Source organism: Rhinolophus sinicus, chromosome X, assembly GCF_036562045.2.
Source record: "Rhinolophus sinicus isolate RSC01 chromosome X, ASM3656204v1, whole genome shotgun sequence".
In the NCBI taxonomy this organism is placed as follows: Eukaryota; Metazoa; Chordata; class Mammalia; order Chiroptera; family Rhinolophidae; genus Rhinolophus; species Rhinolophus sinicus.
The window spans coordinates 92,431,052-92,456,824 of record NC_133768.1 but is presented as its reverse complement, the minus strand read 5'-3'; the positions used below and the strand labels follow the sequence as shown (position 1 = coordinate 92,456,824).

Genomic DNA, 25,773 nt, shown 5'->3' with positions numbered 1-25,773 from the left:
GAAAAAGCAGAGAACCATATGATTTCACTGATATGTGGTATATAAACCAAAACCAACAAAAGAACAAGACAAATGCAACACAAAGTCTCATAGACACAGACAATAGTTTAGTGGTTACCAGAGGGTAAGGGGGGTGGGTGTGGGAGATGCAGGTAAGGGGGATCCAATATATGGTGATGGAAGGAGAACTAACTCTGGGTGATGAACACACAATGGGATTTATAGATGATGTAATACAGAATTGTACACCTGATATCTATGTAATTTTACTAACAATTGTCACCCCAATAAATTAAAAAAATTAAAAAAATATTGTTTAGCCATAATAAGTAATGAAGTAGTGACACATGCTATAATGTGGTTGGACCTCAGAAACGCTAAGTGAAAACGTCATAAAAGATCACATATTGTATATTCTCATATATATGTAATATCCTGAATAGGCAAATCCATAGAGAGAGAAGGCAGATTGGTGATTGCCCAGGGTTGAGGGGAGGGAGGAATGGGGAGTGACTGCTTAATGGGTACAGGGTTTTATTTTTTTCTTTTGAGGGTGATGAACATGTTTAAGAAGTAGATATATATGGTGGCACAGAACCTCGTGAATGTACAAAATGCCACTGAATTGTTTAAGATGGTTAATTTTATGGTATGTGAATCTTCTACAAAAAAACTTAGCAGACTAGGAATATGAAGGAAACCTCCTTAACCTAACCTAATGAAAATCTACAGCCAATATAATGAGAGGAAGAAAAAAGAGGGCCCAGAAGCAGGATCATGCCTGACTCAAGGAACAAACAGCAACAAGACAGAGGGCTACAATGGGGGCCGGGGGGTGGGGGCAGGGGAGAGTAATATGAGATGGGGCCTGAGAGGTTATATGGACCATGTAGTATATGGCCTTACAGGTAATTGTCAGGATTTGGCTTTTTTCCTGGGATGGTAAGCTATTAGTGGATTTTGAATAGAGGAGTGTTTTATACCTCAATGAAAAACAAAAATCCTTAAAGTACAGTCTTAACAGACTCACGCTAGCTGCTATCTTGAAAAAAGCTGCCAGGGACCAAGGGCAAAATCAGGGAGAGACACTCAGAGACTATTGTAATAATTCAGGTACAGGATAGGGTTTTAGACTGCTGGAAAACCTTGCTGACGTCAATAGGCTTGGAGAGGCTACTATGCATCTCTTCTATTGCTTTTAATCCTCCACACTGAAAAATATCTATCCATGACACTGTGGTATATAGTTGTGTGAAGGGAGTTCAGCCTTGAAATAAGACAGCCATAGGTTTAAATCCTGGTTTTGTTTCTAACCAGTTGGGTAACCTCAAGTAAATTACCTAAACTTGTGAAGCCTCAGCTTCCTTATCAGTGAAAGGTATGTAATGATTATTTCCTCCCAATAGTTTGGCACTGGCCTGATGAAAAGTATTCACTGAAATTCTGCTGCTTACACTACTACCACTGATGTTACTGCCATTCCTGTTGCTACTCCTGCTGTTACTGCTGTCACTGCTGTTAACTATTACCATTGCTGAGAGGAGACCCTGGAAACTACATAGCAGTAGAATCTTCTCATTGACAGTTTTAGTGGCAGTCCATCAGCACTGTGGTGATCTGTAACTTTGGCTTATAGTTCCCAGGTCTTGCAATAAATTCCTCCAAACTGCTGTGTGGATGACATCTTATCACAGTGTTTCAGTTAGATTTGTGGTATAATTCTGTAATGTCAGAAATGGGTCTAGTTCTGGCATTTCCTGTTTAAAGACTATGAAACAACACTGCCTTATTGAAGGCTAGTACTGGATCCAATCTGCTTTGGAGGGAAACATTCCTTTTGTTCTTAAAGAACCGTTCTTTACAAGAAACTTTGTAGTAATTATTACCAGGAATTCATTTCCATAAATCTTGGCTACTTACCCAATACTATTAATTTCATGAAAAAATATAATTGTAAATACCAACAGTAAAGTGGCCTTTCCTTTTGTAGGACTTTGAAATGACTGAAAGGCACCTGCTTTCTCAGAGTTTAGAAATATTGTGACTCTTAGAATTGCTCTGTTAGCCCTATCTCCGTTCTCCACCTTCTCCAGCATATCTACCTGAACAGGTTAATTATAACACTAGAACAGGAGGAAAGTTTTAAGTTGTGTAAGTTTCTTTTTCCTGATAAAATGTTGAGAATAGAGTGGAGTATTTCTATCTATCAAATCTCCAGAGCATCAGAATCAAGTAAATCAGTAAATATCTCAAGCTTAGAAAATAAGGCTATTTAACCAGTTGATTCAATCAAATGTCCTAAAGACCACAATTTGAAGTGATTTTAAAAGTTGACTTAGTTCTGTTAGTAAATTTCAAGTGGTTTTGTGGTCAAATTAACTCTGTTCTGAATAATTTAAAAGAAGAATATATTCAACAACTTTATTTTTAAAACAATAATCAGGAAAAACCTGAATGACCTTCTGTTTTCATTTCTTCTTAGTGCCCTTTATGTCAAGGGAATTAAATAAAGTATAATATACAAATGTTTAGGGGCAGCCGGATGGCTCAGTTGGTTAGAGTTCGAGCTCTGAACACCGGGTTGCCAGTTCGATTCCCACATGGGCCAGTGAGCTGCGCCCTCCACAACTAGATTGATGACAATGAGCTGCTGCTGAGCTGCTGGAGGGGTGCGGCATGATGGCTCAGTTATTTAGAGCCGGAGGTCTCAAACACAAGGTTGCCCGTTCAATTTCCACATGGGATGGTGGGCTGCGCCCCCTGCAACTAAAGATTGAAAACGGCGACTGGACTTGGAGCTGAGCTGCGCCCTCCACAACTAGATTGAAAGACAATGACTTGGAGCTGATGGGCCCTGGAGAAACACACTGTTCCGCAATATTCCCCAATAAAATTTATAAAAACAAAACAAATGTTTATCTATAAACTAGATTTCACATTATCTTATTTAAATCTTGAAAAAATCACATAAAGATGATTTTTCAATTCAATTCCATTTTACAGATGAGTAAACTGAGGTCACTTGTTCTGAAAATAAAATGGTATCAGGAAGTACTGATGTGTTCAAATTACAGAAACAGCATCCTCCCTGCCCCAGTTTTAATCAAATCTGAACAAGTGACCTCAGTTTACTCATTTTCTTTCATGGAAGATCCGTACAATTTCAAAAGTGATTTCTGATACATAGACAAGCAGTCCTTATGCAGAGGCCTAAACATTCATTATCTTCATTACTGGCTTAAAATGCTTATTATGGCCATGGAAAAAAGCTACCGTGTTTCCCCGAAAATAAGACCTAGCCGGACAATCAGCTCTAATGCGTCTTTTGGAGCAAAAATTAATATAAGACCCAGTTGTATTTTACTGTAATATAAGGCCAGGTCTTATATTAATTTTTGCTCCAAAAGACGCATTAGAGCTGATTGTCTGACTAGGTCTTATTTTCTGGGAAGCAGGGTAATACATGATCACACTATTTTTGTTCATGGGAATGGAGAATTGGAAAGGACAGAGGTGATTTCTTCTCATCTCTCAATGCAAGAAGCTTTTCTAAAACTTCTCTCTTTTTTTGCATTTTTATTAGTATCAGGTGTACAAAGCAATGTAATAGTTAGACATTGACACCCCACACAAAGTGATTACCCCCTCCCCCAAGCTACTACCCCTCTGACATCTTATATAACTGTTACAATATCGTTGACTTCCTTATGCTGTACTCCACATCCTGTGACTGTGTGTGTGTGTGTGTGTGTGTGTGTGTGTGTGTGTGTGTGTTTATAGTTGACATTTAGTATTATTCTACTTCAGCTTCAGGTGTACAGCACATTGGTCAGGCATCTACACATCTCACGTATATGTGGAATCTAAAGAACAGAATAAATGAGCAAACAAAACAGATATAGAAGAAAAACTGTTGGTTGCTAGATGGAAGGGGGAGGCGACGGGGAGAAGGTGAAGGGATTAGTAGGCATGATATAGTCATGGGGATATGAAATACAGTATGGGCAATAATATCAATAATGTGAAGATTATGTAAGGTGCCAGATGGGCACTGGACTTATCAGGCGGATCACTTCATAGAAAATACTTTTTTTTTTTTTTTTAAGTTCCAGTTGTTCGAGCTGGCCCATTCCTAGACTTTCTACTCCCGTGCCCCTGAGCAGCAGCTCAAGCCCTGGCATCTAGCATCAGCTGCCAGCAAATCTACTTAGTCCTGAATGCACCAGGAATGAAGCCCTTAGTCTCAGGCTTGGGGGAAACAGAGAAGAATAAGAAGTTAGCACTGTGGTGCTAGCTCTGCCGTTAGACAGACCTGGGGTATACCCTGCTCTAACACTGGCCAGCGGGGTGACCCTGGGCAAGCTGCTGTGATCATTCTGTGCCTCAGAGGTTATTGTGAGTCTTAAGCATGATAATCCATGTTAAGCACATAACAGAGGACTTAGTGCATAGTAAACAATAAATGTGAGGTGCCATGAATCATTTCAGTTGGAGGTATAGAGGTTGAAAACTAGGCTAGGTCTGATATCCTTCCCATCTAATGATCTCCATGGAAGGGTAAGCAGGACCACACTACCTGGTGTACCTCCCTCCCCTTTATCTGAAGTATTGGGGTTTCCACCTGGAATTGGTTGGTAAGGATCAGGCAGGCCAGGTTTCTTATCCCTTCTTTCACCTGACGCTTCCTCCAGTACTTTAAGAGTGAATGTAGTGGTACACAATACGTATTTTGTCACTGGGGAAGGGATTAAGTACCAACCACAGAGTCAGCTCAGGTCATGAGGCCCATTTCTCAGTCTATCTCAACTGTGTCATAGCCTATGAGAATCTTCCCATGCCCACAGTGGTTTCTCTTAAAACTCCAAGGCCACTTACCCAGCTTCAAAATCTATCTTCCTGGGTAGATAATGTGCTTCTTAATATCGCTCCTCCTGCCCTGCTGCCATGCTAGTCGTTCTTACCAGGGTTCACAGATTTCCCTTGGGAGAGTTAAGCCCCAGTGACTAGCCAGAGGTACCTTACTTATAAAAGTAACTCTTATCATGAGATCTACCCTCTTAACAAATTTTAAATGTTCTTACCATAAAAAGGGTGATGGTACAAAGAAACTTTTGGAAGTGACTGATACGTTTTATTACCTTGATTGTGGTTATGGTTTCACAGGTGTATGCATATGTGCACACTCATCAAATGATATAAATATGTTCAGTTTTTATATATCATTTATACCTCAATAAAGCTGTGTTGTTCTTTTTTTAAAAAATGAGTAACCCTTCTAATTCCAGATGTCTAAGTGCCCAGACTGGGACAGGATTAGCTCCTTCTGTATGGGCTTCCATCCCAGGATATGGTCAATACCAGTCAGAAAAACTACTGGTAAACACTTTCCAACTTTCTCTAATTTTACCAGCAGAGGGCACGCAGCAGACATGCAGTCTCTGTTGAATTATCAATCTTGTCTCTTGCTTCCAGAGTGGTCCTCACATTATAGAGGTGTTAATACTCTGAATTAGTTCTTCACTTGTCTCTCGTGGTTAAGAGGCTCTTGCCTACTAGTTTCAGATAAACAGCCTAGGACATTTGGTATGACTGGAACAGTTTCATTTTTCTAAGAAAGGATCCACGTCACCAGACTGGGTTCCATAGTTACCCAGACCACTGGTTTTGAAGATCTGGCTCAAGAAAAGTAGTTTCTGATTTTAGAGTTCATCAGAAAGCCTAGAGATACAGAAATAGAGATAGATGGAGGGATAGAGATCGATGAGATAGATGGAGAGAAAGAGAGAGAGAGAGAGAGAGAGAGAGAGAGAGAGAGAGAGAGAGAGAGAGAGAGACTCTAAGAAATACTAACCTGGAGGCATATCAGAATCAACTGGCCATTTCAACGTTATAAATTCCTGGACCCTGCACCCAGATCTAGTAGGTCAGAGTGTCCAGGGCTGGTGCTTCAGAAATCTATAACAAGTTGTCAATTGATTTCATGCTGTCAGCTGTGAACCAGCATTTGGGAACCACTAATCTAGGGGAATCTCTGGGAACTCATATCTGAGTCCTGCTGCCCCAGCACCAGCCTTTATGGGAGTTGACAGTCAAGGGTACTTCAATTCAGAACAAGGTTGAAACAAGTGGAGATGAGGTCAGCCCTTTCAGAGGGAGCCAGGTCCCTCCCAGTGAGGGGATGAGGGATGGCCGGTGGATGGTGGTCTCTATAACATAACGCAGCAAGTCTATCTCCTCAGGTGTTACAGGAGAATAACCCCTGGCTTCACTCTCTCTATCAGCCACCCAAAGTTTCAGGAGAAGCTGAGCCTTGCTAACCAGGGAGCTCTTAGCACGTCTCCACATCTTCCATCCTCACCCACACACACTCAGGGTGGGCTGCAGTCAGCTTCATTTAGGGGGATGGGCTTCTCCGGCTGTTCTGGGCTGTGTATCCCTCCTAGGTACTGCTCTAGATGGTGCTCAGGGCAACATCTGGTCTTGGGCTTGCTGAGTGAAGGATCCTACTGAGCTAGTCCTCAAGTGCACTGAGCTCTGCCAGAGCAAGTCCTCAGGCTGAATCCAGGGGCCTGAGTGGACGTGCAGATATTGGGGGAAGGGTGGTCAATGACAGATCCTACAGCCCCAAAGGTTGAGCAGCAAAGTCCAGCTGGCTTTATGGTCCCCAGCTATTGTCCAAGGCCAGGACATCTTAGGGACTCCTTTGGCCCAGAGCTGACATTTTTGTCAGCCACTTGGGCTTCTTATAGGGATCTGGTTAGGGGCATCCCATTCAAGGAGGAATGTCCCGGTCTGGCCTCTCGGATACTGAATTGCCTGCTCATCAAACCCCCATGGGTCAGTGGGACTGGCTGGAGTAAACCTGCAGTCCTGCAAAGGGAGAAATCCTGGAGCTGGGAACTAGCTGGAAAGACAATATAAAATCATAGAGCCTAGACTTGAAGTAAGCCAGATCTCGCCTCACCTTGGACAAGTCACTAAATCCCTTGGTGCATCCATATTCTTAGCTGTAAAATGGAAATTATCCCTGCCTCATAGGGTTGAAGGAACATTAAATGAGCTAGTGTTTTAGCACAGGGCCTGTCACATAATAGGCATTCAAATGCTGGTAGTTATTTCTCCAGGTTCTGTCTCCATAGCATCAGTGAGGACTCAAGGATACAGGTCTGGAAAGTGAAGAGGAGCTGTAGAGGAGAGCTACTGGCCATCATGGATCATTCCAGAAACATAGGCTGAATGAGGAACCTGGAAATGCCCTGCTTCCCTTGAATCTGCCTGCTCCTCACCACCCTCATGGCAACAAGGGTGCCATGGTTCCCTGGCGTTCAGAGTCCCCTTCCTCTTGGTGTGCCTTGGGTATAGACCATTCCCAAGTCCTCTTGCTCAATCTGAGGGATACCAAAGTCATTGTGCCACCCTGCTGTTGCCAGCAGGAAGTTCTGGGGTTGGAAGACTGGGTGGAGCCCAGAGATCTCAGGATTCCTGGGGTCACAGTGGGTAGCCCCAGGACTTCTTGGCTGTCCCCAGACACCTGAGGAAGAGCAATGTCATACTGCAGGAAGGGACAGAATCACACAGGTGAGGCACAGAAGATAGAGGCAGGTAGGATTACTGGGTACCTGTTATTCAAACCAGAAGTGCCACAGCCTGGGCAGGAACAAAAGGTAATAATCTGGGAGAAGTTTTCAGTATCTGTTTTTTAAGGGGGGGGGGCAGCCAGCATGGAAGTGGCAGCCCTGAGGTCCACACTCAGGAGTCACCCAGGAAGAGGCATCTATTCCTCTCAGAAGAGATAAGAAAGTAGAGGCTTTTCCCTCTTGCAGGTCAGCAAGCCTGCTGAGTCTTTCCATAGGTTACTGAGTCTAGATGATGCTAAAACTTTCCACTGGCTTCCCACTGCATTTAAATAAAACCCCAACCTAACATTCCTGGCCTTACCTACTTCCTTGCCACATCTCCCACGTTCTCTCCCTTTCTCGTTCAGCCACACTGGTCTCCTTTCTGTTCCTCAAACACACCAACCTCACTCCTGCCTCAGGACCTTGGCATTTACTGTTTCCCATGCTTGGGTTCTCTTCTCCCTGACCTCACAGCTGGTTGCTTTTCTTCATTCAGGCCAGCTCAAATGTCTCTTCAACGATGCCTTTTGTGACCACTCTAGGTAATATGTTATCCTCCCCCCCCCCCCACATCCCTCACTTTCTATCCATTTTCCCTGTTTCATGGCCCCTAGAGTCCTTACTATTCTCAAATTGTCTCATTTATGCATCTCATTTCTGCTTTAGTGTCTGTCTCCTTTATGAGAGCAACATTTTATTTTGTTCACCTATGTATCCCTAAGGCTTAGAACAATGGTACGTAGTAGGTAGCTCAGTAAATGTTTGTTGAAAAGTGTTAGAGGCAATCTAGGTCTAGAAGAGGCAATCCTGATTAGAGGACTTGGAATGTTGTCATCTTGACTCTGTTACAGCAGAAAGGGGCACTGACCAAGACAGGCCAGGACCCAGACTAAAATATACCTGCAGCCACTGTGACGTGGCCCAGCCAGGTCACAGGACCCAAAAGACACCACAACAGCAGGTCATGTCCTGGGCAAGGGATCAACATCTGAAGTCTGGGATAAGGCCTTGAGGTATTCCACTGGGGAGAATCAGCAACAAGAGTTTCAGCTGGCAGTTCACCAACAGAAAACAGGCTCCCAGCCCCTTGGGTGAGATCCAGGGACCAGGCCTTGGGTAGAGGCAACTAGTAAGAAAGCTCTCACTGGGGTACTAGGCAGTCTCCAAAGACTGGAATCCAGGCAGAAGCCAAGTAATGAGAACCAGCCTGGGGGCTGGGCTGAGCCCAAGGCCAGGTGGTGACAGGGGTTAGGGATAAGCCAGTGTGGGAGTAAGAGGGCTAAAGGGACAACCAGGAAGGACCAGACAGGCTATTTGTTTGGGTGGGAAGCACATCTGGGATGTATTACTCTTTGTTGGCAGGGGGCAGGGGGCAGACCTGCATTTGCTTAGCAGAGGAACATGCTCAGGCTCTCTGCCTGGGACCCTCTCCCCACAGGCTTCCGATAACAAAGGTGCCTTAAGGAGCACCCCCCAACCAAGCAAAGAGATCTACCTGGAGCTATTGTAGATATGTCTTTATAGACATTTAGTTTCTTTAATTGGACAAAGGGCTTTCACACCCCTAGGACCAGATGTATAAAAAACACCTACAGGACTCCTTCTGGAGAGCCATCAAAAGCTCCCATTTGGCTCAAAAAGCAACACACTGACCTGCCTGATGTACAATCCTCCTGTCCCTTGGCTCCCCACTAGGGCTGCTCAGTTGTCAGTGGGTCAGACTCCCGGGTGTCCCCCCACTCAAACTCCAAGGTCATTCCTGCTCCCCGACTTTTGTCTACTTCCCTCCTGTACCAATCCAAACATTAAACTTTATTCAACATAACAAAATAAGTTTGATTCTTTTTCAGTGACACTTTCCTGATGTTGAATACATAGTGCTCTTAATTCCCATAGCACAGCCCTGCACTTGGTGATATAGTTGTCTAATTTGTGTTCCCAAGTAGTTTCAGCGTGTACATTGTTCCCACAATTAGATCAAAGGGTCTTTGGATGTAGGGAATGAATCCTGCTCATTATGTTTCCTCCATAGCACCCAGCAAAGATCTGGGGCCAGAATACATATTTGTTAGTTGGAGCCCTGCTCTCTCCAAGAAAGGGTGGGATTGGGGAACCCTTTTGGTGTGAGAGACGGGTTGGTGGAAAATGGGAAGAAGGATCTAACACTTTGGAAGCAGCTGGGCCCATTGGGTAACCTATACTTTTCATTTTTAAACTTTGGGAACTAAGGAGAGAGCAGCTTCTTCTCAACATACAGGGAGCGTAGGAAACACTGATGAGTCAACATCTCCTTTCAAAACTTCTCTATCCTGCCATCTGCATTGGTTCATGTTCCTCTGGTAGGTGGGATATCTAGCCTGTATCCCACACCTCCTGGGCATTTCTGCCCACTGATGACACTGAGTGAGACAATGAACGTGTCCTGAAGAAGTGACTCAGACAATGAGGTCTTCAGATGTCATAGAAGGCTGGTAGGGAGTGTGCCTGAGCACGGGCATGTCATTCTAGTAGGGCAAGCTGCCTCTTCTACTCATCACAATCAGAAAAATCTTCTCAGAGGAAAACAAGACATGAAGGCATGTGATAATCTATACAAATTTTATTTTAATATCTATTTGTATGGAAACAAGCAGGTGTCAGCATTTATGCAGGCGTGGAAAAAGGAAAAGAAAAAACTCCAATGATAATTGATCTTGTATTTACACCATTTGGTTTCAACAAGGACAGGAAGTTTTACTGTTAGCTTCCTGTGGGAAATCCAGTTTCTGCACCTTCCCCTGCTGCTTCTCAGCATCACGATAGAGGAGGGATTTCTGTGCCTTCAATCGGCAAGCCAGGCACATGAAAATTGACTCCACATTCTGACTCTCTTTGGGGTCCTTGGCTGATGTCTCAAACAAGAGCATGTTGTGGGCATCGGCAAATTTCAGAGCTAAGTTGGAGGGTACCTGGATCTGTTCCCTCAAGTCACACTTGTTGCCCACAAGCACTTTCGGGACTAGCGGGGGCACAGCATGCCCATTGCATTCTTGGATCCACATCTTGAGGTTGGTGAAGGATGTCATCTTGGTGACATCATAGACAAAGACCACTGCATGCACATTGCGGTAGTAATGCTCAACCATGCTTTTGCGGAAGCGTTCCTGACCTGCTGTATCCCACACCTGAACCTAGAAGACACAAAAACCCATATTTGGAGTCAGAAAAGGAAACATGAATAGATAGAAAAAAAACCATTGTTCTGTGGCATTATAAAACTGAGGTGACAAGCCCAGACACAGGAACTGGTTCTTTGACAGATTGGCAGAATGGACTTATCAAAGTATAGAAAGAAGTTTCTTTCCAGTTTTATAAAGTTTTCTTAAGATTTTTAGCTGAAAATCTTGAGTTGAAAAATCTTAAGGCTTTTAGTTGAACACTGGAATGTAAATTGGTCAACTTTTCTGAGGGCAGTTTGGCAATATTATCAAGAACCTTAAAAATCTTCAAAACTCTTTGAGCCTATAATCCCACTTCCAGAAATCTATACAAAAGAAATAGCAGAGATGTGGTCAAATTTTGTACAAAGACCTTAATCACAGTGTTACTTATACCTTTTGATAAACAGGAAGCAACCTAAATGCTCATTAGGAGAGGAATAGCTAAAGTGTATACACACACACACACACACACACACACACACAGTGGGTTATTATGCTGTTATTAAAAATAATGTTTTCAAAAAATAAATGGTGGAGGAAATGCACACAAAATATAAGTGAAAGCAAGATATGAAATTTTTAATATTCTGTGGTCCCAATTTTTAAAAAAGCATATTAAACAGACACATGCATAGTAAAAACTGGAAGTATATACACCAGAACAATAATGATTATTTATGGGCAGTGGAACTATAGGTAATATTTATTTTCTTCTACTTTTTTGTATTTTCCAAATTTTCTACTGTAAGCATTCACCACTTTGTTTTGAGGGGTTTTTTGCATGACTTTTGTTTTTAAGTGTTAAAAAATCTCACCTTGTAGCTCAATTTATTTTAAGTTCACTTCACTGTTATATAAAACGGGATTTAACTCACTGGATTTTTCTTCTGCATTCTGGATTTTTTTTCTTTTGGGATAAAGGCCAAATTACAAAGGAAAAATGCCACTATAAGAAACATATACAAAGACATAGAGCTCCCAAGGGACACTCTGGAGTCAACGCACACTCAGCCCAATCTGTTTCCCTTTACATCTCCAAAGTCTTGGACAAGAGAAATTCATATTCAGAATGATGGTCCCAAGGCCCTATACAATTCTGTTATCGAAGAAAATTTGATTGTGGCCACTGATTGACTACTATGGCTCTTAAAACGAAGTATAGCTTTCATTTGGAGTTAGAAGTCAATAAATATAATCTAGTAACTATAACTGAATCTCCTTGCTGAGTGAAAATCTTACAGAGCCCCAGAGTCATCATTCTGAACATCAATTTTTATTGTCCAGGCTCTCCTTCATCCCCTCTATGGACATTGCCGACACATGCCTTTGGCACAACCTTCAGATTCACCCATTCTTCTATTTTGATTTTCATGTCCCTAGGCCAGACCTTTCATTCCTCACTCCTGGACTACAGTGAAGTCTTTTGGATTCCAGATGTCTCCACTCCAGTCCTTTTGCATACTGCTTTCAAACTAGCCTTCCTAAATCCCTGCTTTTATCAGCATGTCATCCTCCTCGTCAGGAAATTATGATAGCCCTGTATTGCATGTGGCATCAAATGAAATATCTTGTCTGCCATAATTTGACCCCACCCAACCTCATTTCAAATTACTGAGCTACACCTGGTTCATTCCCTCCTCTGTACCTTTGGTCCTTCCCCTACAGAATCGGTTGCCCCCTCGTTGCCCTACCCATTCTTCAAGGCTCAGCTCATGCCTCCAAATTCTTCCCAAAACCTCCTCCGCATTCAATTCTCTTTTCTTAGGAATTTATGTTGCATTTTAAGTCTGTACCACACCATTTAGAATATATTTATTTGTTCTCTAATTGTTTCATCAGTGCTCATGGCATCTCTCCAGCTAAACTGTAAGCTATATTTTTCTGCATCAGATCACTCATCATTATGGTTGTCAGAATCATCGTTATCATCACCATCATTATCAAAAAGCAGTATTGGCCTGAACCACTAGAACTACAAGCAGTCTGGCATCCTAGTTATCTGCCAAGGCAACTTCAGAGAGAACATTTGACTTTGGTTATGCAGAAAAACATAAGTCCTCGAAGACTGATTTGCTTCCACAAGCAGAGACAGAAGAGATGTTCGTTTCTTCCACCACTTTGATGCTCTGAGCAGGAAGAAAGGGAGAGCAGGCCAGGGAAGGAATGGAGGTCAGTGGGAAGAGAGCAGGTATAGCACAAGAATATTGTTACCACTTGGCTCCCGGTCGCCACCCCCGCCCCCGCCCCCAATAGTCCTAACTTTTGCCTCTGAAAAAGGCTGAATCCCTATCAACCCTCAGGTATGTGACAGATGCTTTAACAACATGAGCTCAGGACTCTAAAAATATCTGCCACTAGTGGGGCACACAAGTGGGTGTGAAGTGTTTGGGGCTGAGTAGATTGGTGGTTTGGCTTTTCTTTGGCTTCAGAATTGTGTACACCACGCAAGCTGCCGGAACTACAGGGAGGGCCCTCTCTGCTGGAGATCAACTTTGCCTTTCCAGTATGATGGGGAGCCTTGAAGCTTTTATTTGGACTCTCAGAATTTAAACTGTAGGCACTGCTTCCATTCCAGCTCTTTATAAACCCTACCCCAAGTTTGTGGTGAGAGGTGAGCCAGGAAGCAGGCTGCTCACAGCAGAAAATCAGAAGAGCCATCACCAAGGGAGAACACAGCAGTCAGGCTCACTGGCTCACTGGACACAAAAGACCTCATTTTGTTTGGGGTTTTGGTGTCTCTCTTCTTCTCAACATCCTCATAAACCCCTGGCCCCTTCTGGACAGTGAAAGCATGTCCTTCCCCTTTTGCAGCTGGCACTCCTGTTGTCCATTCTTCCCTTCCTGTGAGCATTGCATCCACATGATGGCCAGAGGTGACAGCTGCCCTTTAGCCAATACGTGTTCCCCAGATCCTCTTTTCTCTCCAAGGGCCAGTGAGGTGTAGTGGAATCAAACCAACTTGGGTGCCAATCTCAGCACAATCACATACTATTAGTTAGGTGTCCTTAGGCAAGTTACTTACTCTGTCTTAGTGTCCTCCTCTGGAAACCGAGGATAACCACAGCAAATTTGTAGGGATGCTGTGAGGATTAGCATTCATTGTAAATACATGGCACAGTGCCTAATACACACTGTTCCTCTGTAGCCTGAACCTCCACCAGCAAGTCTGGCCCGACAAATACTTGAGCGGGTACTGTTGAAATGCAGCCGTAGCTTTGGAATTGGGAGACTTGGGTTCCAGCTCCTCTGCTTAGTAGCTAAGCAAATGAGTAGGCAAATGACATAACACATGAGAAAGAGGTTTTGCAAAATATAAAGTGCAAATGTTAGTTGTTGCCATTGTCACAGAAGGCCCATCAGCCCTTCTGGTAGCACTTGTCCTTGGATCCGTTGGTTCTCATCCTGGAAAGCACAGAAAGCTTGGCTTCTTGACAACGAGATTTAGCCAAGGAAAAGACAGTCGGTAGGGAGAGGGAGGAGAGAGGAATGCCAGCAATCTGCCATGGGTGGCTGGAGGCAGGTCTAAAGTGATGAGGATGCTGGAGGAAGGTCAAGGGTGCATAGCATAGAGAGCTACCATAGATAAACGTAGCCTTTTAAACCATTTTCCTGGGGCTACTGCTGCCTGAGCAAGCTTCAGCAAGTCCCCTATCCCCTGCATGTGCTTATAGCTGACACGGGTATTTGTTTTCCCTGGGGAACATATCTGGCATCTTTCTGTAGATGAGGCATGAATGTCCTTTTGTTGGAGGCCAGCAAGGGAGAGTAGAAGTGGAAAAGGGGAGAAAAATACATGTGTAACTGTGGGGAGCCATGGTTTCTTGCAACCCTGAACCTTGCAGACTGGCTCGGTTTCTGCCCCCATAACATTGTCTCTGCCTTATCTGAGAGGCGCCTAACGGCTGCTGAGGAATGTGGTGGAAATGGCCAGTTCCCGGACACAGAAGACTAAGGGCTTTCTGGACAATTGGTAGGTTCTGTCTCCTTGAGATATTTACTTTTGTGAGTTTCAGTGACCTTGTATCTTCTATGTCAAAGTAAGGTTGAGGCTGGAAAGATTTACTTTCACTGAGATAATGCATATCTTCTTCGTTTAACTGCACGTACTCAAACTGTATATATTGGTTAGAGATAATAAACTCAGGGCTTCAGCATGACTGAAGACCGGCCGCATTAGCATTTGTGTGTGTCTTTTATTTCATTCCCACTCCCCCATTCAGGTACTGATCGACTCGTGGCGGCTGGCCCGTCACACTTGGCGCCCGAACAGGGACCTGAATACGGGGGTAACAGTGAGGAACACCACGTGGCAAGGGCCCAGCTCGTAGAGAGCTAATTTCAGTGGATGCGCGGTGAGTAAGGCACAATACCCCTCGGTCGAATGAATGTGTGAGTGAGTGATAGTTCCACGACTTCTTGTCACGGAGCTTGATTGGGCCCTAATCTGCGATTCCGGTTCTGTCATACGGCATAACGGCGACTGGACTTCTGTCCACCTGTTCGGGAGATTATACCGAAGCGCCTTAGCCAAGACAGATTTGGCTCCGCGAGGGGCACGGCCAGACGGGCATCAGAGTGTTTTCTTTGTTTGAAAGAAGGGCCGAGTTAGGGTGAAGGATGGGTCACGCTAGCAGCAAGGACCTGTATGTTAGAGGACTTAAGAAATTGCTTGCCGCCCGTGGCAGTCGGGTGAGCAGAGAACAGTTAGATAAGTTTTTAGAATTTGTAAAAGAAGTTTGTCCATGGTTTCCAGAAGAAGGCACTGTCAGTCTGGAAACTTGGGAGAAAATGGGAGAGCAGTTACAAGATTATTATGCTGCCCACGGACCTCAGCAGATCCCTGTAGAAACATTCGGGTTGTGGACCTTGATTAGAGATTGTTTAGATCTCAGGCGTAAGAGCTGTAAGCTAGAGAAAGTAAAACAAGCTGGCAATGAAGAAATTCTTTCATCTGCCGCTTCTCTGGCAGAGAGAGAAAAGGGGGAGGAAGCCAAACCCACAGAAGAACTTTTTAAAGATACAGAGCCTATTTATCAGGAACCTCCGGTCGAGGACTGGGAAGATTTAGACTCTCAGGATCAGGAAGACTCAGAGGATGAAGCAGCCAAATATAATAGGAACAAATACCTTCCTTTGGTGGCTATGGCTCAAGAAGGCAGACAACCTGCAGGCACTACACTTTCTTTTACAGATCAGCTAAAAAAGATTCAGGGACAGCTGATTGAGCTCAAAGTTGCTGTGGATGGAGAAAATTGTCCTCAGAGTCCCCAGATTCCTTTTAGAAATCAATGGAATCCTCGGGGTAAAGATCCCCCTTGGAAGCAGAGGTGCAAAGATTACAAGCTGCACTCACTTCCCTCTCTGTTCAAATGCAATTAGTCCAGGCTCAACAGACTGGGCCTTTATTAAAATCTCAATCAAAATAAAAGCCTAGGTTACAATTAAGCTCTCCTCCAAGTGTAGTTGCAGGGCTGGATCTACAGCCTGAGGCCCCTGTTGTAGCCCCTGTGACAATGAGACAATTACCAGGCGTAAAAGATCAAAGGTCCCCCCTACAAAAGAGTTTACAAGCTGCTAGTACAGGACCAACTTTAAAAGGGACACATTGCTTCCTCCAATTCTCCCTGGAATTATCCCATTTTTGATATTATGAAAAAAAATCTGGTAGATAGAGATTATTACAAGATTTACAAAAGGTTAATAAAACCATAAAATTAATGGGAGCCTTACAGACAGGCTTGCCCTGTCCTGCAGCCATACCAAAAAACACATATAAAATTGTTTTAGACTTAAAAGATTGTTTTTATACTATACCTTTAAATCCTGATGACTGCCCTAGATTTGCTTTCAGTGTTCCTTCTGTTAATTTACAAAAACCTTTTAAGAGATATCATTGGCTAGTGCTACCTCAAAAAATGGCTAGTAGCCCTACATTATGTCAAAAATTTGTATCAGCTGCTATAAAACCTACCTAAAGGACATTTTCAGATATTTACATCATCCACTACATGGATGACATACTTCTTGCCCACTCTTGTGAACCAAAGTTGCTTGCTGCTTTTGCTCATTTACAAAAAAAAGCTCCACGATTATGGGCTGGTTATAGCCCCCCAAAAAAAATTCAGCAAGTGCCTCCTTACTCTTATCTGGGATATTGTTTAATGCCTCAGGCCATTGTGCCTCAAAAAATACAAATCCGGCGAGATTGTTTAAAAACATTAAATGATTTCCAAAAGCTACTGGGAGACATTAACTGGATTAGACCTCAGTTGCGGTTGACAACCGGTGAATTACAACCTTTGTTTAAAATATTACGTGGGGAAGCTGATCCTACTTCTCCCCGCGAGATAACACGGGGAAGAGGCTTTGCTTGTATTTCTCCAGGTCCGGAAGAAAAACCTTTGTAAATTCCTGGTCGGTGTTAAACCATACCATAAACAACAGCCCACAAAAAAAAAGACATCTATAGATACCAATCCACGCCCCTACGGTGTAAAAAAGCTCTCACTTTCTGCAGCTGCAGAAGGACTTTCCACTTCAGACCCTGTTAAATGGATAAAGACTTTGGGTAGAGGTTTTGCTGGGGATATTGCTATTCTGTTTATTGTTCTGTTTATTTTACATAGTCCTCAGATGTGGACAAATAGCCCTCCGACAGGCTGTAAATGAAATAACTACACGTTCTGTGTTTCTCATACTTCAAAAACAAAAAAGGGGGAGATGTAGTCACACAACAGCCTAGCCGACTGTCCCCCCCATGTCTTTCCTTAAGGAAAGAAGAGCCTGTAAGACTGTGCCTTTTTAGGAACTTTGCTTATCTCTATATTTTACACCTTATGTCTCTCTGTCTGGTCCCCAAAAGATGGTTTGCAGCCAAAGACGGGTAAGATATCTCACGGGAGATACAACCTAAGCCAGGCAAAACCGAGTGGGGACCCCCAATGAGCTGCCTTAAAAGATCCAAAAAGGAGCCTTGCCTCCCCTTCCCCCTGCCTGGGAAAAGCCACTGCTGTCTCTGGCTTTCCTCAAAGGAGATCGGTAGCCAATGACGGGTAATGATCAGTAAGCGTTTTTACAACCTAAGACAGGAGTCGATCGCTTTGATGATTGATATCCAATGACGGGTAAGTGAAAATGTCTGTACTGACTACCTAAGCCAGACACGATCTAAAAAATAAAAATAAAAAAAAATAAAATAAAAAAGGGGGATATGTAGGGAATTGGAGCATTAAGGGTTAAGAAAATGTAACTTCAAGCAGAGTTTGGGAGGATCGCTAAGGGGAACTCCGATAAGCATAAAGAACAAACAGACACCTGCTGTTCTGGGAATGGGACAATATCAAAAGGTCTAAAGACAGTCAGGGTCAAACTTTGAGAAAACGTAACTAATCTGTACTTGCTGCCTCAGCCGCTTTATGTAACCTTCTTGTTTCTGTGTGTATAAAAGAAAGCTGGCTTCATGATAAAATTCAAAGTATGAGAGAAGCTGAACCCTTAAAATTTGATGCAGCTCAGGCTGCCTCTGAGTTTGTTGATGTTCTTAGGAGTGTTTTGCCCTCTATGCCTTATATTACCCATTCTGTTATAATATTTCTTACATTGAGCATCTGTGTCTGCTTGGTTCTGTGCCTACTCCCCATCCTCATCAGATGTTTCATCAGCAGGATGTTAGACTTACGAGCTGACATCCATCAGCTTGAGCTTAAGGCGAAGCCTTAAGTCTTTCTCCCCCATGCATTTAAAGGGGCGGATTAGCCAAAGACGGGTAAGTACTTGGGAGCCGCTTCAACACCTAAGACAGGGCTTGTATTAATAAAATATGAGTACCAATGACGGGTAAGTTGAGGCAGGCGTCCTGGGATGCCTAAGTCAGGCACCGTCACCTCGCCATCCTGGCTGGATGGACTTTGCTTTTATAAAATAAAAAAGGGGGAGATGTGGGGAGCCATGGTTTCTTGCAACCCTGAACCTTGCAGACTGGCTCGGTTTCTGCCCCCATAACATTGTCTCTGCCTTATCTGAAAAGCGCCTAACGGCTGCTGAGGAATGTGGTGAAAACGGCCAGTTCCCAGACACAGAAAACTAAGGGCTTTCTAGACAATTAGTAGATTCTGTCTCCTTGAGATATTTACTTTTGTGAGTTTCAGTGACCTTGTATCTTCTATGTCAAAGTAAAGTTGAGGCTGGAAAGATTTACTTTCGCTGAGATAATGCATATCTTCTTCGTTTAACTGCACGTACTCAAACTGTATATATTGGTTAGAGATAATAAACTCAGGGCTTCAGCATGACTGAAGACCGGCCGCATTAGCATTTGTGTGTGTCTTTTATTTCATTCCCACTCCCCCATTCAGGTACTGATCGACTCGTGGCGGCTGGCCCGTCACATGTAACCTTTGGAGGGTGCCGAGTGAATGATGGGAAAAGTTCAAAACAAATATTTTTTTAACTAGCTGGACTGTCCTATCTGTGTCTAAGACACACACACAAGGCTGACCCAGAGATTGGCAAAGGAGGACAGAGAAAAAGATAAACTTATGCACAAAAATCGAAGCAGCAAGGCAGACAGAGAAACACACACTGATGGCTAATTAACCATTAAGTTAACTGGAAGAAGATGGAAGCTCAGAAACTCTAAGGAAGACATGATGTCATTCTGACAACAGGCAGCTTCTGACAGAACACTTAGCTCAGCTTCTGTCCACTCGGTAATGTAACACAGGAAGGTGTTTTTCCAAGTGATCAGCAGAGGAAGAGAAATCCATAGTCCCAGGTGGCACCTGCCCACCGCTATGGCTGACCTGCAGGTTGCCTGGTCCAGAGGGCTGGGGCTGAGGTAGTGCCCAGCCTGTGGAAGGAACCAAATTATGCAGGAGGAGGTAGTTCCATGAGAATTTACAAAGAATGGCTCAAAAATTTGTTCTGAGCCTCCCCTCTAATACCTCCTTCATCCCACCCCACACACACTCCTATTTGGTATTTTCCAGTGCTTTTAGTCTGAGACAGGCTCAATTTGATTTAGCTAAACCTGTAGGAGACAGACCCATAATAGTCATTAAGGGAAGCTCCACCCTTCCTTTGGGGGTTGGGGGATGCCCCCACCCTTCCTAGGCTGATGTCAGGAAGGACTGTCAGCTTTATTATATGATGTCCCTCCACGTCCCTCTCACAGGTAACTGCATGGATTGTATGGACCACGGGACAAGCCCAGAGCAGGGATTTATATGGAAAGAGCACTGGAAGGGGAATTAGGAGACCTGAGTTGTAAGCCTGGTCCTGTGTGATCTTGGGCAACTCACTTTTCCTTCCTGAGCCTCAGTTTCCTATCTGTAAAATGAAGCCATTGGATTAGAGATTCTCTAAAGTCTCTTCCATCTCTGAACATCTCTGATTTTCACACCCAAGGTGAGATAGTCAAGGTGAAAAAAGTAAAACCTAGATACTCAGCTCAATGTCTGGGGTACCTTGACGGCTCCATCTTGAAGGCTTCTGGGTCCTGGGTTATAACCCTGGACCCCTGGTTTAGAAGAGACCAGCAGGCTGGCTGCCCAGTATGCCACCTTCCCCTGTGCACAGACCCATAATAGTCATTAAGGGCCAGATATTGCCCTATCGAGTAGGTACAATGGTAGAGAGCATGGGCTCTAAATCTAGGTTGAAATCCTGGCCCGGTTGGAGGGAAGGCAAGATAATGAGATGGTGAAGTGCTTAGTTAGGCTCAAGGGTCAAAGACTGAAGCTCAGATCCATCAGCCCCTGGGCAAGTTATTTAATCACTCTAATTTTGGTCTCCTTATCTATAAAACAGGAATGATAATATAATAGTCCTAATCTCACAGGCTGCTGTGAAAATCAAATAAGAGTGCTCTTTGTTTATTCAAAAAGCAGAAGCTTATTATTATTATTATTATTTATTATTATTGGATACTTTTCTTTTCTTTTTTAAGAGGGCACAGCTCAAAGTGGCCCATGGAGGGATCGAACCAGCAACCTTGGTATTATTAGCAACACGCTCTAACCAGCTGAGCGAACTGGTCACTCTATTAGAGGATTTTCTTGACGCTCCTGTAGACCAGTAAACACTGGATTATAAATGTTGTGATGTGGTGAGGACACATTGACTGGAAACACCTAACTAATGGTGTTTCAAAGCCCTAGGGATGGCACTGGTAATTAAGAGAGTAGCCCCAAATATGCTAAACCAGTCATCCCCCTGTAGGGGTTGACATAGTGCTACTCTGAGGCACAGGGAGGCAGCCCAGGACAGGCCACACCCTACTCTTGAACTGAGAGAAGAACTCACTGAGCCCTCTCCATTTTCCTGCAAGGACTGGTATTTTATAGCCTGACAGCCTTTCATTGCTGGCTGTGGTCTAGGGCCACCTCAGCCTGGCAGACTGGACTTTTCTCCCTTCCCCAAAGGGAGAAGCCTTTGACAGTCACCTCCTAGCATGGTTTTGGTACTTGTTCCTTGAGAAACGCCAGGCCAGCCAGAGTATGGGACCAAATCTTCTTCTGAGATCATGCGCTTGTTGCTATGCTCTGCCATCTTCCCACAGACATGCTGAGCCTGCCTGCTGGCTTTGGCCCTGAAGTTGCAGCAGCTTTAAAAGAGGCAGGGTCACCATCTCCCCACACCCACATCCCACCTGAGCGCCTTCAGAATCTGCTCTCAGAGGGCTCCTTCATGTCACCAAGTGTCACAAGGCTCTCTTGAAAATACCACTTTCCTCTGAAAAACCTGTACTGAGCACTTCTCTGCACGTGGTGTCCTGCTGAGCTCCGTTTCTAGTGAGTCACACTGTCACAGGCACTGCCCCCTGGGAAAAAGTCCAGAATCTTTGGCAGAGACTATAAAATCCAGTTTGGCTAGGTCCTGGGCTGTTAGAAGGGAAGGAACCTTTTAAAAATTCCCCCGAGGTCACTGGGTGATGACCCTCTTCCACTTGTTTTTCACCTCCCATTTTCCAGTTTCTAGCTTCCTTTTCCCACAGACTCCCAAACATTTCCTTTTTCCTCCTTGTACATTTCAGGTGGACTCATTTCCCCTCTTAAATCCAGAGAGCTGTTTGGCTCACTGTGAAACTTGATTTTAAACAGGCAATAGCATTAAATTTTAAGGGTCTTGAGTGCTTAAGAGCACATCCGTAACTATATTTCTACTTTGGATGCTTTAGAAATTCCAGAATCTTACAACCTTACATAAAGAAGCTAGACACACTAGAGAAAGTTCTAACCAAGCAAATGTCAACATAAAACCCTGGGAAAGGAGAAAAGACAGATACCTACTTTGACTTTAAAAAGAAAATGTAGCAATTCCCCCCAAAATGTAAGAGGCAAGAAATATCACTATTTCAAAACACTGTCCTATATTCCTGACCCTGGGTTTTCGTTGTTCTCGAGAACTTTCCCTTACCAGTACTGCAATACCCATCTTCCTGACATATCTAGTGTCTTGGCCAGGTTTCTGAAGCCATTTTAAAACATGTTCATTTTAATAATCAAGGAGTCTGTACAGTTTACAATGTTCCACATTCTCCCCAGTTACTCAGCTCTTCTCTCCACCTCACGCTTAGAGGGGCCTTGTGGTCATTTGAGCTGTTTGACCAGCAGGAGGGAGGTTTACCTTTGCAGGACAGGATCTGACCATAGGCTCAAGAAAAGGCCTGTTATATGTCTAGTGGCGTTGGTCTTTAGTGCCCTGTGTTTTGAGGTGACTTTCCTGCCTATAACCCTGCCTCCCTCTGTTCCCCTAACACATTAAGCTGCCCTTGTCATGTCCCACCTCCCGCTAGCCTCTGCACATTGAAATATCCCTGTCCTATTGAGTTTCCACTGTTGATGAACCGAAAGTGAGTACAAATGGTCAGACAAGAATATCTGTACTTAGCTGATCTCATAAACTAATGAGAGGGTAGGAGCAAGACACTTCCCTTGGCCCTCAGAGAAGTTGCTCTGCATTTTTACAAAGGCCTGCTGAAGACAATACCAATAGAATGAATAATAGCATTAGGTACCCCAGACAAATAAAGGAGATATCATTTCAGGGGGACTGTTCCAAAAGAATAAGTTTTGTCTATTATGGAGGGCTGGCAGGTGACCCTGTCTCAATTTCTTTAAAAGGGCTCATGACTTTGTGCCAGAACCACCCCACTCCACCCCTATTCCAGCTCAGCCATAATCTTAGCCATAAACTGTAATTCTCTGTGGATTTCCATTCTTTCCTCCCCTGTGATGTCTCAGGGCTTAACCAAAGTGGGTTTTTGCACCCTATTGGCACCCAAGAGGAAGAAGAGACCTCAAGATGTGTAAAGTGCTTTGGGATCCACCCCACAGAGCAGGACCAGGTTACCTCATACCTCCCTCTGCCCACAGGTGCCGCTGCTCCTGGCTCAGGGTCAAGGATGGGATCACACATGCTTTTCCTGGCAGGAGCTGTCAGGCAGGGACAGAGGGCATAAATGCACCCTCTCCGGCCTGCCCTAAAAAAAAACAAAACAAAAAAACGGGCAAGGTGGGAACCAGGCCGCTGAGAAAGGCGAAAAAAGATACGGAGGTGCTGAGGGTCTTGGGCTCAGCAAGCAGCGACGCAGCCACGAACCTGACCAGACCGTTCACAACCACTAGAGCATGCCTCAGGCGAGGACCCCTCCCAGAGCCCTCCCTTCCCGGACCTAACCGTCTGGATCACCTTGATCTTCTCGCCCTCGATTTCTACGGTCTTCTCCCTGAAGTCTACACCGATGGTGGCCTCAGTCTTGTCCGGGAAGGTCCCCCCACAGAAGCGGAAGGTCAGGCAGGTCTTGCCCACGTTGGAGTCACCAATAACGATGATTTTGAAGATGCGAATCTGCACGTACTGGTCCAGCGACGAATCAAGCTCCAGGGATGCCAGGCTAGCTGCCGAGGTGGGCTGCAGGCTCCCATGGCCCAGGATGGGCTGCGCCATCTCCCAGGGACTGGACCGGGGCCCCAACCCTCCTGGTGGGCTCCACACAAAGAAAACGGCCACGTTAGTGCGCTCCAGGCGAGCGAGCTTTGTGCGTGTGTGTGCGTGTCCGTGAGTGTGTCCGCGCGTGTGTGCGTGCGCCGTCCCCGTGCGCGCGCGCGCGCGCGTGGGGTGCCTTTCGCCCCAGGTCCTCCTCCTCCTCTTCCTCCTCCTCCTCCAGTGCACCCTCCTCGCAGCTCGGAGGCACCAACACAAAAGCCAGTCAGGGGAGGAGAGATGGAAGAGAGACTGCAAGGCACGAGCCCTCTCCTTCAGCCTTGCCCTCGGAGGGGCCGCTGGGGCGTGCGACCCCGCCTCCACCGCTGCAGCTGCTGTGGCGCCTTGGCCTAGACCCTCCCCTTTCTGGACCCCAGGGACACACCGCAAAGAGGAAGCTTACAAAGGAAAGGAGGGTGGGGAGAGCGGCACACACCACCCCGGGATGGTCCTCCTTTCTCCATGACACTATTTATTTTATAGATCTCAGGCTCCCCACCCCCACTTTCTCAGATCGCACGGGGGTCCGCTCTGGAGCACTTCAGCCTCGGAGCAACACCACTTTACTCGGGGGGTACTGGGTGCGGGGAGGAGACACCTCCAGAGCTGCAGGCAGCTGAACTGAGCCTCTGCAGCTCCCTCCCAAGCCTTGGGATAAAGGGATGCTCTGTTTTATTGAGGAAGCAGGTGCACTGGAGTGCGGGAGGAGCCAGGGAGGGCGCTGCCAATACACGCTGCAGGGCACCGGTGTGCATGTGTAGGGGGAGTTACTGTTTCTCTCATAGACTTGCCAGGTGTGTGTGTGTGGGGGGGTGCGTGCCAGGCGCCAACCTTCCCTCATCACACCACGAACACCCATCTTCTGAGTGTTCAGGAGAGGGGCTCCCATTGGCTGCCCCAGTCAGTTGTGTTTGACTGGCCAATGGGGAAGGCCGGCCACCGGAGGGAGCCATTCAGGGGGTAGGAGAAGCGGGGAAGCTAGTGGTGGCAGCTTCAGCAAAAGGGGACTTTGTTTCTGGGGCTAACCATTCCAAGCCCAGGTGGAGGCATCTTGGGACAAGGCATAAATCTCACAGGGTCTTGCATTCCGGAGCCCTCTATGTATTCATAAGTCCTTGCAGAATGGTGGAGTTTCAAAAGGAATTGGAAACCCCTAGGAGGGTTTACCCCTCTGCAACTGAATGTAGAACAAAGTGGTTGGGTCTAATTTGTTAGAAGCCTAAATTACGCTTGGAAAATGATAAATGAACAGAACTAACTTTCTTATGGTATTGGGGAGCAGCTTCCCAAAGCTTATTAAGCATCACACATCTTGGTCAAGACCAGTATTCCCTTTCCCAAATGTGATTTGCAGGTTCACAATTTCTTTAAAATAACTTGACTGAGGTACAATTTACACACAATAAAGTGCACCACTTTCGTGTTTGCTTTAAGACTTTAACCATCCTCCCACATATTTCATAGGCTAATATAATATTAACATACGCCAGTAGCACTGACATGACTTATTTGCTAATGTCATCAAGGTCAGGGACTCCAGCAACACACATGAGCTGCCATCTTACTTGTGTGGGGCTGAACTGCAGAAGAGACAAACATAACTAAATCCATTCCCACTGTGAGAAAAACAATTCAGTGCATCAGTGATAGGTCTGTAAACAAAGTGGAATATGACTGCTCAGCCCAGTCCAAGTTACTCAAAATGGCTGGGGAAATGGGGTCTTCTAGTTATACCGTGTTTCCCTGAAAATAAGACCTAGTGAGACAATCAGCTCTGATGCGTCTTTTGGAGCAAAAATTAATATAAGACCTGGTATTATATTATATTATATTATATTATATTATATTATATTATATTATACCCGGTCTTACATTATAGTAAAATAAGACCCGGTCTTATATTAATTTTTGCTCCAAAAGACGCATTAGAGCTGATTGTCTCACTAGGTCTTATTTTCAGGGAAACAGGG

At 44.8% G+C, this 25,773-nt stretch overlaps 1 protein-coding gene across 2 annotated transcripts; it reads right to left on the bottom strand.

The window, feature by feature from the left end:
* Nucleotides 1-10,195: 10,195 nt before the first annotated feature.
* Nucleotides 10,196-24,113, bottom strand: RAB33A (RAB33A, member RAS oncogene family). Of its 2 annotated transcripts, none has more exons than XM_019716992.2 (2): nucleotides 23,498-24,113; nucleotides 10,196-10,789 (listed from the first exon to the last, which is right to left on the bottom strand). In XM_019716992.2, exons 1-2 carry the CDS (start codon nucleotides 23,765-23,767, stop codon nucleotides 10,334-10,336), a joined length of 726 nt encoding a protein of 241 aa, XP_019572551.1. In that variant the 5' UTR covers nucleotides 23,768-24,113; the 3' UTR covers nucleotides 10,196-10,333. The 2 variants fall into 2 exon arrangements, with proteins under 2 accessions (XP_019572551.1, XP_019572552.1); XM_019716993.2 differs by having other exon boundaries at nucleotides 23,510-24,101.
* Between the last annotated feature and the right edge of the window lie 1,660 nt (nucleotides 24,114-25,773).